The sequence below is a fragment of the Atta cephalotes genome, assembly GCF_000143395.1.
Source record: "Atta cephalotes unplaced genomic scaffold scaffold00001, whole genome shotgun sequence".
Lineage (NCBI taxonomy): Eukaryota > Metazoa > Arthropoda > Insecta > Hymenoptera > Formicidae > Atta > Atta cephalotes.
In genome coordinates this window covers 14,541,523-14,556,737 of record NW_012130065.1, presented here as the reverse complement: position 1 = coordinate 14,556,737, position 15,215 = coordinate 14,541,523, and the positions used below count along the sequence as shown (strand labels likewise).

The 15,215-nt window shown below is 35.2% G+C and overlaps 1 protein-coding gene across 1 annotated transcript; it reads right to left on the bottom strand.

Moving 5' to 3' along the window:
• Nucleotides 1-3,348: 3,348 nt before the first annotated feature.
• On the bottom strand, nucleotides 3,349-14,225 carry LOC105627920 (serine-arginine protein 55). Its single transcript, XM_012209195.1, has 11 exons — nucleotides 14,103-14,225; nucleotides 12,771-12,841; nucleotides 10,284-10,379; nucleotides 9,663-9,686; nucleotides 9,456-9,512; nucleotides 9,180-9,249; nucleotides 5,515-5,588; nucleotides 5,115-5,333; nucleotides 4,604-4,729; nucleotides 4,169-4,291; nucleotides 3,349-4,058 (listed from the first exon to the last, which is right to left on the bottom strand). Exons 1-11 carry the CDS (start codon nucleotides 14,223-14,225, stop codon nucleotides 3,917-3,919), a joined length of 1,125 nt encoding a protein of 374 aa, XP_012064585.1. The 3' UTR covers nucleotides 3,349-3,916.
• Nucleotides 14,226-15,215: the final 990 nt, after the last annotated feature.

The window sequence follows — 15,215 nt, the reverse complement described above, 5'->3', positions numbered from 1 at the left end:
ACGATTGAAGCAATTTGTCTCATTTGGAAAGAATAATTAAATTTAATTAGCAGCGTCTAAATATAATTACACATTAAATTATTATATTTTGGAATCAATTTCTTAGAACAAACAAAAATGTAAACGGCAAATGTAAAAAAAAAAAAATATGATTAGTGAAGAAATAATAAAATATAATAATGAAGAATAATAAGAAAATATATGAAGCAAATCAGAAAATAATCGATGAATAAATCTTTAATAAGTTTGTTACGTCTAATTTTGCACATTTGACATTTGCGTTTATATAAACACACGTTTATATAAACACACAGGAAAGTAGTTTCCTTAAACTTTAACTTCTTTCGGAACATTTTAAATTGCTCCGATCGAAAAAAACACCATAAATTCACGCGATACAGTTTACTTATTAATTCAGGCTCATTAATTTGCGTCTACTAATCTTATCGATCCTCATGTATGTGCATAATTACAATATAATACGGTGCATACGAAGTATCACTAGTAACACATACAGAAAAGAAATCCCTGTCGGTGAGCGATAAAAAATCTAATTCACCCACGTTTTAATAATACGTATTTTATGCCTGCACTATAATTTTAGGAAAATACTGTAATGAGAGATGAGTAAAATACGGTGATGAGCATCGTATATTATAGCAGTTTTTTTTTATGATAAAATATTCATTATTAAAACGGTAAATGACTCATCCCGTTTCGTTTGACTTTTCGTCACATTCTACGAAGAACATCATTGATTCGCGATGCCACCACTCAATTACGGAGATGAATGAATAGGAAAATGTTTTCTTCTAAAAAGAGATTCCTTTCGACCACACCCCGGGTCCATTTTCGATCGCGACGAAAGACCGATCGATATCTTGGTACAAGCCCGGTGAAGACAACGTATAATTTCGAGATATGCAATTTAATTTATTATATGTTACAGTCACGGAAAATTCATCCTACAATATTCCTATTATCGCCGCAGACATAGAAATTATTTATCTGTAAAGCGACAATCAAATTTAATTATTACGCTACCAGCAAAATGGAGCTCACGCCGAAACGTCGCGTTTCAATTATTGTGAATAAACATAAACGGTTCAATGCTGCGTATTTATATCAAAGCATATGTTTATATCAAAGAATTCGATGGTAATTGTAACTCTGTGAGTATACGAAAGACACACTGTTACTTGAGATAAGTTATAAACTCGCGTTGAAATTATCAAACGAGAATCGTAACGCCGGGAAATAGTGATAACTATTTATAAAGCCGATTTATAAGGCGAGTCCGTGATTCACGGGGTCGAAACTCTATTTCCAGATCACTATTATCCTCGGAGAAAACTCACTTATTAGTTTCGCCAATTATTTCGGGAGATATTTCGCAAGTGAAGAACCGATTGCTAAACGTTTCGCCGCTTCCCGAAGGAAAGCAACGAAAGCACCACTTTCTGTACAGGGTGTCACGGTTCCCCGACGCTCTCACGCTAGTCTCGATGTCAATTCTTTTCCACTTCTGCAACCTAATATGCGAAAGCGAGGACAGAAGACGATGATGAGAGAAAGAAAAAATGATGGTCGCTGTCGTTCACCGGTCAATTTTTTTGGAAAGTGAATTTGTTTCGAGCGAGTAACTTCCTTAAGAGTACACAGGAATCCGGGAGATGTTCGAAATGTCTTTGGAGAATGTTCGCTAAGTATTTACGATTTCGACCGGTTCGTTCTGCTCGCTTTTAATCCGCCATTGGACGCACATTGCTGTGAGGAAACTACGGTGTAACTCGCGACGAAGGGTGCACTGACCTGTCAGTTGACGCGTGTAGTTTCTAAGGCGCAGGTAGGCGCGGACACTGACGAACAGCAGACGTTGTTCAAGAGCAGGAACGAGACGGTATACTGACTGACTGGTTAGTGCTTCTGCGACACGTAACATCAGGTAACAGCGTCAAACAGCGCCCGTCGTTCATCCCCCTCTACCCGCAGCCTCCCCTCTTAGGATGACAGGCCCCTCTCGCCAGGATCGGCGCAGAAAAGGCTGAAAAGGATTTGATGAAGTATCTGCAGTGTCTTTCAATGCCGTTAACACGCCTGGAAATTCGAATAATTAGTTCATAAACAAGTAGTTCATTGTAATAGTAGTAGCATCATACAAAAAAAGGAAAAAAAAAGGAAATCTTTGGTTTTATTTATTATGTTTTATTTTCAACGTGTTCAAAGAACAGTAAATCTGTTCTTTGTGAATTATTGTACAGTTAATATATATTATATTTGGAATTTGATGAAAGTAAGACATTTTTAGTACAGCAGTGCAGCGACAAAAAAACAGAAAAATAAATAAGAGATGAAATAAATAAATAAACTTAAATTATAGTTGTACTCCGTAGAGTTAATTTAGAATTAACTTTTCAATTTTTATATACGCGACAAAAGAATATAATGTTCATACTATGTTAATATGTATTACAGAAATAAAATTTCGGATTATATGTAAATCATATCTCATTTTTTTTACAGCACACGTGCACAACATATATAGCATCTGGGTCTTGCGAGTGCACATATCGTTCCTGGACTGGGACCCCACCGCTCACGAATGGGGACCAATCGACGCTTAGCTACCTCCCCAATAGCGTCAATTAATTGCGTTCCCCTTTTCTGCGTCTTTCTTTCCGATCGTCTCCTTGACCGTCATGCGGAGGGGTAACTGACTCACCCTCAGCGACGACCGGGAATTTACGTTCGACGCACAGCCGGCGCCGCGAATTTGACATTGAACAACGGCGCGGTTTCTTTTCGACGACGATCTTTTTATATCCTCTTCTCCTTGTTTTTGTCCTTCTCCCTCTCGTTCTCGAGCTGGACAACCGAGTTTGCGATGCCTATATATTCTCATGTTAGGGGGTGAAAGGAGACGAAAATACTAGGGTTGACACACACGTCAGTGAGTCATCCGAGTCCTATGTAGGCACATCTGCGTGTCACATGTTCATTCGTAAAGTTCCGTTTTAGTTAAACTGAGAACTCGAAATAATCGGAAATAAAAAGATACAATTTTGCTCATTTTTTAAAATTTGGACAGATGTGCGATAATTTTTATTATAACTTGGAGTAGTATTTATAGAGAAAATTATAAAAAACAATAAGGTAGTAATTAGGAATTAAGAGTCGTTTTTATGAATTAAATTCTAAAATTATAATTGATTGCAACGTTTTTTTTTAATTCTTCTATATACTAAATAAATATACTAATGCGCAATTCCGGAATATTCGATTCAGTATTTAAATATGTTCGAAACAAATAATTGGGAACGATATTGGGAATGATTTGGATATGAAATATTAATTTGCATCGACATGAACTTTTATTGACAGTTGAGACACCTCTTACCTCTAAATTTAATACACATCACATACTTTCTTATTGTAATGTAACCATTAGGAATATATACAAAAAGCCATTATAAGGAAACTCGTATCATATACGGCGATACAATGAAAAGATTTGTAGTCTCGAGGTATGAATAAAGAATACTTATCTAAATACGCGAATTGTATAGGTCAGATGATGTGTATCGCTAAACCTAATGATATCTATGTAATAAAAAAATGAAAGGCAAAAGCCATGGCTAACTATGATTTAAGTAATTAAATCAAAAATTACCTCAAATCAACAATAATGTTGGTTTTTTTTACAAAAAAATTCCGATTATATCTTTAAAATGTTCAAATTATATTGAAAGGAGAGCATCGATACAGGTTTAAAACCTCATTAAGATTAATGAATAGAAGATATGAAATAGTGATCTTTTTTAATACGATTGAATATAAAAAATGATCGAAGAAAAAAACAAAAAAAGAAGGAAAAGAAAGAACAAATAATAGTTTGCTGATTTTTTTATCTCTCTGCTTAGTCGGCTTTCTGTTTGCTGCTCTCCGGCGATTTGTCACCATTCATAGGCGAACGAGAGCGACTACGGCTCTTGCTATGTTTGCTTCCTGATCGGGAGCGGGATCTGTCACCTCTGGAACGCTCGCGGCTCGACCTATCCCTGAAAGGAGGAGGAACGTTTAAGGAGTTCAGCATTTGTGTCATCGTTCGAGAAATTTTATTTTCTTGCGCCAACTATCGATTAAAGAAAAGGCCAGCGAGAGGACTCACTTTGAGGGAGACTTGGCTTTGGATTTGGACTGCGACCTGGACTTTGACCTCTCAGCCTTGGACCTAGAACGAGATCTGGATTTGGACTTTGACTTAGATTTCGACTTTGAGCGGTCTCTTGATCTGCAAAATTATAGTTCAAAATGAAAGGGATACGAAAGTAGAGAAAGTTGACAAAATACAAAGAAACTCGCTTTCTTTTTTTTCTGTCGTTTTCCAAGCGCGCGCGTACGGTGAATAAGTGAACGCGTATAAAGCGTGATTAAGCGTGAGAGCTCAAGGCACGTAGCCAGCCCAAAAACAATGCCAATATAATAAATGGGAATGAGAGTGTATACTGACTGTGACTAACTGCGCAAGAAAAAAAATAAAATAAGTGAAATAAATATACAGTTATGAATAGAGTAAACAGATTGATAAAACAAAAATACTTACTTGGATTTTGAGCGTGAACGACTACGCTCAGGGGATTTGGATTTAGACTTGGACTTGGACTTCGAATGTGCTCTTGACTTGGAACGGGTGCTACGACGGCTGTGGCTACGAGAACTGCGACGGCTTCTACATTACAGAAAACAGCAATAAGGATTAATATTCTAAAATGGTTTCGGATGTTATCGCAAATTATTTCATTATGCGATAAGTTTTGCAATCGTTTTTGCAAAAAATTAACTTTGATCAATTCATAAATAAAATAGAAACGAACTTAAAACAAAAATAAATTTATAAGTTTATAAACAATTAAGTTATGACAAATTACTTTAAACACTTATTATTACTTTACTTACACAAAAAAAATAATGGCAGAAACTTAATTAAAAAATAATAAATTTGGACAAAATAATAAATGGATTACTTTGTAGACTGTCATATCAAGACTGTATCTAGATAAAGACAAATCGTAATAGAAAACATAACAGGTGACGTAATGTCGCCCCGACAGTACCTTGATCGGGATCGAGAACGACGATTATACCTTGAACGGGAGCGCGACCGACGACGTGATCGAGATCGGGATCGGGAACGCGATCGCGAACTAGAGGATCTTGAACGACGACCACGTCTCTTATCTTCGATGAGTCTAATCCTGCGGCCGTTCAATTCTGTGTCGTCTAACTTATCAATAGCATTCTTCAAGTCGGAGTATGTCGCGAATTCGACAACTCTGCAAAATCATAAATCGTTTGAATCGTAAGATCAATGTAACACGAGACAATGCAGAGAAATGCGCAGATATTTTTTATAAATCATCTTGCTGTAATGCTATAATTTCCTGTTTCTTTTAGTTATTAAAACAGAATGACTTAATTTTATTTATCATTTTCACAATTAACAAAGTTATTTACCCTTCGTTTCTACGTTGTTTATGAGCATCAGCATATGTCACTTCTCCAGCTTGTCTCATGTAATCCTTCAAATCCTGAACATCACAAGAACCAAAATTAATATGTTTCTCTAAGCTAATGTACATAAATATGCGAATAGATTTAAAATAGAATTAGTAGTTGGAGTTTACTATACTGTGTTCCTAGTCTGATGTATCGCGCAGGTTAAAATATATCCTGTGCACTCATACGTTATATGCTATTTCAATTTCTTTCCTTGACAGAGGTAACCTGGATCTACTCGACTAGAGAAAGAGATAAGCATGGTGTCTACATCTGCTCGCGTCTTCAGTGTTGAGAATAAAGTTATCAATTATGTGTTCGAATTTAGTATCTGCTTATCGACACAACCTTTCTTTTTATGCAATTCAATCTTTTAAATAATTATGATTATGATTTAATTTATACATATAGACAACTCCACCCTGCATAATGAGACATTATTTATAAAACGCTTATATAAATCAATCAATATTCGTATCAATCAATTAATACGAACTTTTTGAGAGTAATTTTCATTTCTGCAGGATGGCTCACAATATAATTACAAAAGTAATAATTTTTTAATAAATGCGATACTTTTTAAATATCTGTAACATGTGTCATAAAAAATAGTATAACTGTAACTAATATATTCAATGTACTGTTTTAAATAATATATAATTCTTTAGAAAGAATTACATATATACAGCAAAAAATCGCTATAAAGCCGACAATTAAAAATTTAATATACATAAATATATTCAGTAAAAGTTAAGCAAAAATTTCGAAGGCTATGTGAATACATTCTGCATCGCAATAAAATAAAAAAAATAAGTTTGGACATAAGGAACTAAGGATAAAAATTGTGTTAATTTTTCGCTAAAAATAAAACCATAATAAATTCATCGATAATTCTTCTTCCATAATATTTTCTTGGATTTTTTTCTCTTAATGTTGTAAGATTACTCTATATTGTAAACAGATGTCTTGCACATTATCCTTTCTTCTTTCTTTTTTGTTGTCTCTTCCACACATCATCTAGTTCGATGCTTCGCAGATATTCCTCGTGAAGGATATTAGTGAGTGAAGGTAAATATTGTCTAGTGGTCCATTTGCGTTCATCGCTGGGAGATTTGCTTATATGTATATTTCTCTCTTTCACTCTCTATCTCTATCTCTATCTCTCTCTCTCTCTGTACGTGTGTGGGAACCAGGTACGGCTTTAGTGTTATGGAGATACTAGGTAGGTGTGGCTATGTGTCCGTTGTTTTACATGGCGAGTATGAGATAGCGCAGACATCTCCGTATCTGTGGGATACCACATGGCAGCGGCCTGTCTGAGATTTGTGCTGATGTTTCTCAAGGTCCAAGTGCAAATTCCATGTAAAAAAAAAAAATAAAAAAAAAGCATGCCATTGCCAAAGATATATTCCAACGCTGGACAAATTTCCTCTGAAATATCATTTCTCACTTGCTACATTTAAAATATAATGTAATAATGCAAAATTATTTTGCATAAAGAAAAGTTGGTCTTTTGCTATTTAGAAAATTTTGAAACATATTCGCGATAGAAAGATAATCATTGTTATAAATAGAGAAAATAATTCGGATATTATCACGTTGAGACACAAAATTGATTTAGAGAGTAACAAGTAGATTTCTAATTTCGAGCACGTAAACATATCACTAATGATTCCCTATCTCCGATTTCGCATTTAGTTGCGCGTGCACAGCTCCGAACTTCATAAAACTTGAACAGTTCGATGTACGCTGAGCTATAGTGCACAGTAATATTAAATAAGGTGTATAGATAGGTATATATTATAATTATATATATATAAATATATATATAATATACATATGTGAACAAAACCACGTTCAAGAGTGTGTAGTTATAATAGATATATATGTGTATATCTAAGAGTACACTCGGTTAAGGTGACGCATTTACCTTGGGCCCAGGCACCACCTTGCTTACGGACAGAGAGAAAGGCCAGACACACGGCGCTCGGTCGGGTCGAACGGATCTGTACGGCGTAGTCGCGGATGGTTCGGGTTTCGGCCCGTGTATGCCCTCATGGGTGTGGCCGTTGCCTGACTTACTAGATGGCTAGGTTGCATGGCGTACCAGTAGCAATGACAGTCACAGTGAAGTGGTAGATGTGATGGTGGTTGTAATGATGGTCGGTGGTGAAGGTACTGAATTATGACCATGTCGGTTTATAGTAATAGGAAGAGTGGTGATATATATTGGTGGAGGTTGTATACGTAAATAAATGTTTGTTTCCCAGACGGATAAAGTAGATAGCGGCGGTTGGATCTCTCTCTCTCTCTTTCTCTTTCTTTTTTTTCCCCAGTGATCACGATGAAGAGGATTGAAGTATGCACAATAGCCCTATCACTGGGATTTCACCGGGATTCACCACGTATTACTGCGCGCGAGTAGTAGTATGATGGTAGATAGGTGGTGGTAGGTGTACATCCCAGTGCCACGCGGCTCTCTCTGTCACCCGGGACACCTCAGAAACCAACCTGGTGCCACTTGACCTCAAGGCGGGCCCATCGCGTGCATCGTCATCTCTATCATCGCACATCAGTCTATTGGCCCTACCGGTCGCCCCTCCTCGGCGAAGAGGATATGGCTCTTCGGAAAGAACATCAATTTTATTTTGTTTTTTCTCAAACTGTTGGCCGAACGTAAATGAAATAATAAATTGAAAAAGTAACGTCGAACAATCAAGACTCGATCGAGAGAATATTTTTTGGTAAATAACCAATCATCGGAAAAGTGCAACGACAGTTATAGAAAAAATATATATCTACTTTCATAGATTATGTATGTAATATACAAATATATACACAATGTAAATTGATCAAGTAAGACTTGGTTTACATGCAGTCTTCGTTTCGATTTATGAGTATAATTTTTTTATGGCTTTTTGGTTTTAAAAGCATCCACTTGCGTCCTGGTATTCCCACATATCGTTTGCATTTATCTGTATCGCTCGGTCTATCGTCTCCATTCGTTGCTTCGTTTCTTCCGCTTTAGAGCTCTTCGCATCCACGATGTCCGCCGAATATCTTTGTCCAATAGTATTTGGCTGCTTCATCACGGACCGTGTTGTTATTCCGAGTTCCTCGTGCAAACCTGTGCCCTTGTATCAAGTATGGTGATCCGCAATGCATTTCTTGCATCTCGCACGTGTCTGATATTTCTGTTGTCCATATGGATTTTTATTCTCTATCGCTTCTCTAATTTTTCTTTTTTTCATGAAAAATGTCTTTTGCACATGTATATAAAAATTTGATTTCAATTTTTGCCAGACTTACTTGATCAAAATCTTACATCTTTTTAAATTCCAAAATAGGGCTTTCTATTCTGAATAAATAAACGTAAAATGAGACGAAAGACAATTGAAGAACAAAAGAAATGCTATTTATCGACACGCGTGGAACTTTAGTAGAAACGAACTGTGAAAAAACTCGGAAAAACTTAGAGATCCGGAGAGATATATATAAATTTGAAAAACCCATATAAAGCAGTGCAATGTTTTTTCTGGAAACGCGAATAGTAATCAAACCAACGAAGGTAATTATCGGTAAAAATGTAAGGTAAAGAAAAAAGCGAGATATGTGTCACTTACCTGCCAGCTAACACGACTTGATAAATTCTCCACAGTCAAACGATATTCGGTGCGTGTCGGTGGGCCATATCTACAATGGGAAAAAGACCAGATATTATCTACATGTATGTCTTTAGAGCAAGCAGGTTTGTCTTGGACCTGACTTTACGTTAATGTAAATGCGAATGAAAATATGGTATAAAACGTAATAATGATAATAATTCAAGACATTTACAAAACAGTAAGTTTATGTAAGTTAAGGTGTAATCGTTAGAGCGTAACATTGGATGTATGTACCTGGGCAATGATTGCTTGTAGCTAGATGCAGTCCTCGTGTTTCTGTTCACACTATCTCTGCAAAAAGGGATGTCATGTGAACAGAAATAACGGATCGTCGGTTAAACCTTCAGCAAATAACTACAGATCTGCACTCATTGCTCAGGCACACAATCAATCACCTGTTCCAATCGAATCAAATCTATTCAAAATGCAGCAATAGCGTACCTGTCGTGCCGCATATCGTCTCGGCTGTAACAAACACAATACCACACATCTATTAGTCGCCAATTACATCGGATCATTTCGTTCAACTACCAGCAATAAATATAATGTTTGGGAGGGTAATCGCTAGGCGTTATATTGCTATCACTTTTTTAATCGCGGCAAAACTTTAACAATTCGACGTACTCTGGAGAGTAGTCAAATCCAAGACAACCAATTCTGAAGATGAAATTCGATTTCTAATTAAACGTATTTTTGTATGCGCAAAGGTAAGAGAACTTTACAAACGCGCAATTTATCACTCGTCTTTACGCCCTCTTTATGCTAGAGCTTATCAATATCCAAGGTTACGTTCTTCCCTGTGCGGACGATGTGCGAAATCGATTTATGCGAATTACGCGGCATAAAAAACTCAAGACAATATAAGAAAAAAAAATAAAATATAATAAAAAAAACATGGAAGAGAGAAAAAAAGAAACAAAAAATCCATACAAGAGAAAAATATCCAAATGGGTAGTAAATTGATCAATCGCTTGGATTTCGCACATCCCGAGCCGGCTGCCTGCAGGGGAGGAGGGGATAATGATCGCTCTGATAAAATAAAAAAAGGATAGCGTGTCTTACGCAGATCGCCTCGAGTCCCCATAACCACCACGGGAGTCACCATAGCGCCACTGGTCACTACCCCTAGGTGTCCCCCGGGCCCTCTCTACAGTAATTCTGTAACAAGACACATTGGATATGCTTACTTGTCTCTCCAGGAGCGTGAGCGTCCGTAGCCACGGTCGCCTCGCCTCCCTGAAACACCCCGTGCTATCTCCACCGCCACTCTGAAACACACCCAACAAAACCCCGCCTAAGTCCACGACTAATTCTTACTCTCTAAAGCTGCTTCAGTCCTGCCTTCCTTCCTTCCTTCCTTCTTTTTTTCCTTTCCATTCCTCAGTCTCCTTTCTCCGCGAAATCTGATCAAACATCATCCGTCCCTCTCTTTCTTTATCGTCCGGTTTCGTCTGAGGCGCTGTCCCCTCTCTCTTTCTCTTTCCCCCTATCTCTCTTTCTCTCTCTCTCACTCTCTCTTTCACGACCCATTATCGTTCCTTATATAGTCTAAACTGTTTTCTTTATACGATGCTACTTATCGAATTAATTTTCTTTTACCACATCCATCAGCTTTTTCATAATTATATCTGTGATCCTTACACGGAGAAAAATGATTCCAATTAATTGTAATTCTGGTGAAAGCTAAATGATTCAGAATTTTAGTTAAATCTACTAGATTTATGATAAAATATTCTAGAATTCTAGTTAAAATAATATAACATTCAAAATTTTCTTAGTTAAATCTACTAAAATTAATCAGAAATCTGATAAACTTAACCAGAATTCTGGATCGTTCATTTTCCATTAAAATTTCAGTTAATTCAACCAAATATTTTTCTCCATTTGTATTATTACGATTTTTTTTTCAAGTTAAAATATGATGCGGTGCATTATACAGGATCACACGATGAATTTATGAAAAAGCATATGTGCCAAATTTTTCGGCAAAAAAGAAGCAATATAACATTTTTCCAGACGAAGATATATTATTGCCAAGACTTTTTTTACTCGGGGAATTGATGGAAGTAGTTCAAAATGGCGGTAAGTCATTTAAGACGCATTTTATCTCGCTAAATGTCCAATCGTTAATTTGGAGGACAGACGCCGTTTACTATAGATGCAAAATTAAAGGTATTAACGGAACACCCGTTAAATGCGAACAGATACAATTGTGCATTTGTCTTTAATTAAATAAAAGCAACAGCGAATAATATTACTGGTACAGGTTGAAATGCAATGCGATTAGAGCGTTAAGAATATTGCCACCGCATTCGACCACACTTTATCAGCTATTACAATGTTTATTATATGTTGAAAACTACTATTATTTATTACATATAAAAGCTACTAACATTATTGACACTTACATAAATTCCCAAAAGAAAGAAAGAATAAGCATATAGAAAAGAAAATTTTTCAGAGAAAGTTATTTTACGTGTTGTGCTGAATAGATTTCATTTTCTCATTCGAATGCTATTGCTTCTCACATCAATCTAATCTCAAGTGGTATATAACAAGATTAAATGATAACAAACTGTTTACTTAAGATAACAAGACATTTAATCGAGAAATATTGAGTTAAATTATGTAAGTAATAAATAATTCGCAGGTAAAACAATATTTATTATTTCTATGTATGAATATCTCTAGTGACTTAACATTTTTAGAAAGATCCTAAAAAATTAGTTTTCTCAAATAACTTAAGACTACGTTTATACGAACATCTTTAATCAGATTTAACAATATCCGTAGTTATGAAACTGGCCAATCGTAGCTAGTATTTCTCTGAAGAATGGAATGACTGATTAGCTAGCTTCTAATTACGAATGTTATTAAACTCGATTAAAGTGTCCATGTAAACGTAGTCTTAGACACTAATCGTCAGTAAATTTGAATCATTTAGAATCAAGTAATTAAAATATTTTATTATTTAGTAATTGATCAGAAAAGAATATTTATTATGTAAATCGAAAGATATTTATGATTCGATATAATAAATATCGCATCAACATCATTCTAAAAATAATTTACAAATTAGCTATATTGCAATGTACTAATATTTCAATTTAAAAAAAAATTATCAATTTTAACAAGAGATGATCATGTTAATTTATTTCTGTACATGAAATAACAAAGTGTATTCTTAGATTGCTATCGTCAACAGAGTAGATGTATTATTTAATATTTATTATTTAAATTATAAAAATTTGTAGAAAGGAACTACATATCTGTTGTGATATTAGTTAATTTCGCTAATCCCAAATTTAACTCACCCTTAGTGTGTTAGCATGAATTAAAATTTCTTAGTATTTAAACAGTGAACCCCCAGTACCAATAATATTATAATTATGATATAGTTCAAACATTAATGTAATCACAATAACAATCCACATAAATGGATTGTTATAGAAACTATTCAGTCATGCAAACATGCTACCTATACCATTCCGCCTAATATCGCCTAGTACATGTATGTTTCATACACTAAATGAAATAGAATTGCATTACCTTTCGCCTAAAAGTTCTTTTCCGTTTAATTCGTACACAGCATCGTCAGCATCTCTATAGTCGTCGAATTCCTAAAAAAAAAAAATTTTTTTTCGTTATTATTTAAAAATAATATGCATTTGTTTTTATTTTAATATCGGCTAGATATCATATATCACTGATGTATTTATATGCGATCTATGTATTAATTATAAAAGCTTTCAGAAATAATAATGCTAAGTTATAAATATCACTGTATTATTCACGAATTGTAAATAATGAAATGAATTGTACATAATGAACATAAAAATCAATCATCACAGATAATGTGATAGAATGCTTAGATATGCATAATGTTAATAGCTAAGACTTTAATTTATTCAATTGTCTAAAATTTTTATGTACAATTTTTTTAAATTTCTTCCTGCAAAAGTTTTAGAGTAGGATATATCATTTTTTTACTTAATAAATAAATCATACATTATCAAACAATATTATATATAAAACTATAGAGTGCATAATCTGGATTATTGCATGTGCTTACAAAATTTCAAATTATTGGTATGAGTAACTATCTGGTAGTACATAGCCCATTATAGATGTGGTTTAGTTTTCCTGATTACATAACTTACAAAGCTTTTGCAGAATAATCGGTGATAAGCAGCACACAGCTCCACTAAACTGCCACAGTACCAGTGTGCTCAGGGCTCAGGTCAGGTCAACTCAGGTTATCGAGTTGTATATTTGTAATTTAACACTCTGCAGCTTACCCACTTTGGTCCAAATAATGATAAAAAAAAAACGAATAACCATCTCTTTTGGAAATAAATTTTATTATCTCTTTATTCAAAAGCATTATTACATCAATGATTGCAATATCAAATTTTCATTTTTTCATAAAATAAGGGAAAGTGATCGAGAGATAAATCAGCAATCTTTAATACAAAATATTATATGTTACATGATTCAATAAATTTATAAAGAAAAATTTTCAAATAGTTAAAAGATATTTTTATAAAACAATTACAAAGCTAAAAAATATCAAGATTTGTTAATTCCTAAAACATATCAGTTTCAAAGAGATATACATTTGTGTAGTAATTGCAGACAAATGAATGAATATTACAGGACCAAATTGAGCAATGTAAAGTGTTATACTCAAGATATTTACAGCTGGGTACAGATACTTACAACAAAGCCATAACCATTCTTGATGAGAACATCACGGAACCGACCGTAGCCTCTGAAAAATCTCTCAAGGTCTCTTTCCCTGGTGCCGTATGGAAGCCCACCGACATAGACTCTTGTCCCTACCATACTGTAAAAAAAACAATTGAACCACATTAGACTTACCACAAAGGCAAATCCATTCTTCATAGCGACCTCCTTGATTCTACCATATTTCCGGAAGAACTTCTCAAGGTCGCGCTCTCTCACCCGGTACGTTAAGCCACCAACGAATACTCGAGTGCTCATTCTTAAAGGAAAATATAAAAACACCTTACATAACAGGCTACCTGCAGAACCTGCCGTTTAATCACATGACAACATAAGATAAACGTTATTTTCCAAAATTCTAACCGAGAGACGGTTAAAAATAAACTTTAATTGTTTGTAAACAAAACATAACGGTGTTTCTATAATTGTTCTTTCAAGGAATACAGTAACTCAAATTAAATTTAATCTCGGATTTATCAACAATTTTCATTATTCCACTATATAGTATTTATATCGTATGCTACTGTTTCATCAACGCATATGTAAGAAAAATCATAAATTATTCTCAATATTTCTTTAATGCAACAAGGTGCTGACACGCTTCACGAGACAAACGTACGGAAATTTCCCGGAAGATGCGCATCGCATGGAACTCGCTGTTTCCGTGATTGAGAGGACGCATGAAATTTCTTTTCCGTTTGCGCAAGACTTGAAGGGGGGAAAAAAAATATGGAATTAGAACATTTTTCGTTGCGTCACGCCGACGTGCACGCGTTATAAGACATTAAAAGTTTTAGAAATTTGCGCCGATCACGAAAATATCACGCTCATCCGGCTTCATCGGTACGATCGATATGAAAGGCGCCGTGTTAGTTTATTGCGCCGTGAATGATATTCCAGAGTCGTAATAATGGCCGCGGAAAAACGATCCGCATTTTAATGCGACGCGCATAAACAATGATCCGCGCGAAATGTTTTCCTCGAATCGACGCGGACTTTCCTTTCGAAATAGGTCATCATCGCATTGAAGCGAATCGCGCGTCGTATTTCGCCGAGCGGGAACGAAAGCTGGTAAGAGAGCGTGCTCTATGCGAGGGTTACATCACGTTACACAGAGTAACGGACAATCGAACTCCGTTTTACAACGTTCACAGTTTTTCCCCCCCGAGAAATCAGCTACGGAAATTATCGGACGAAATGGACATCTGATTATTTGTACTCACCTGAACGTTCAACTTGCGGTAAGTA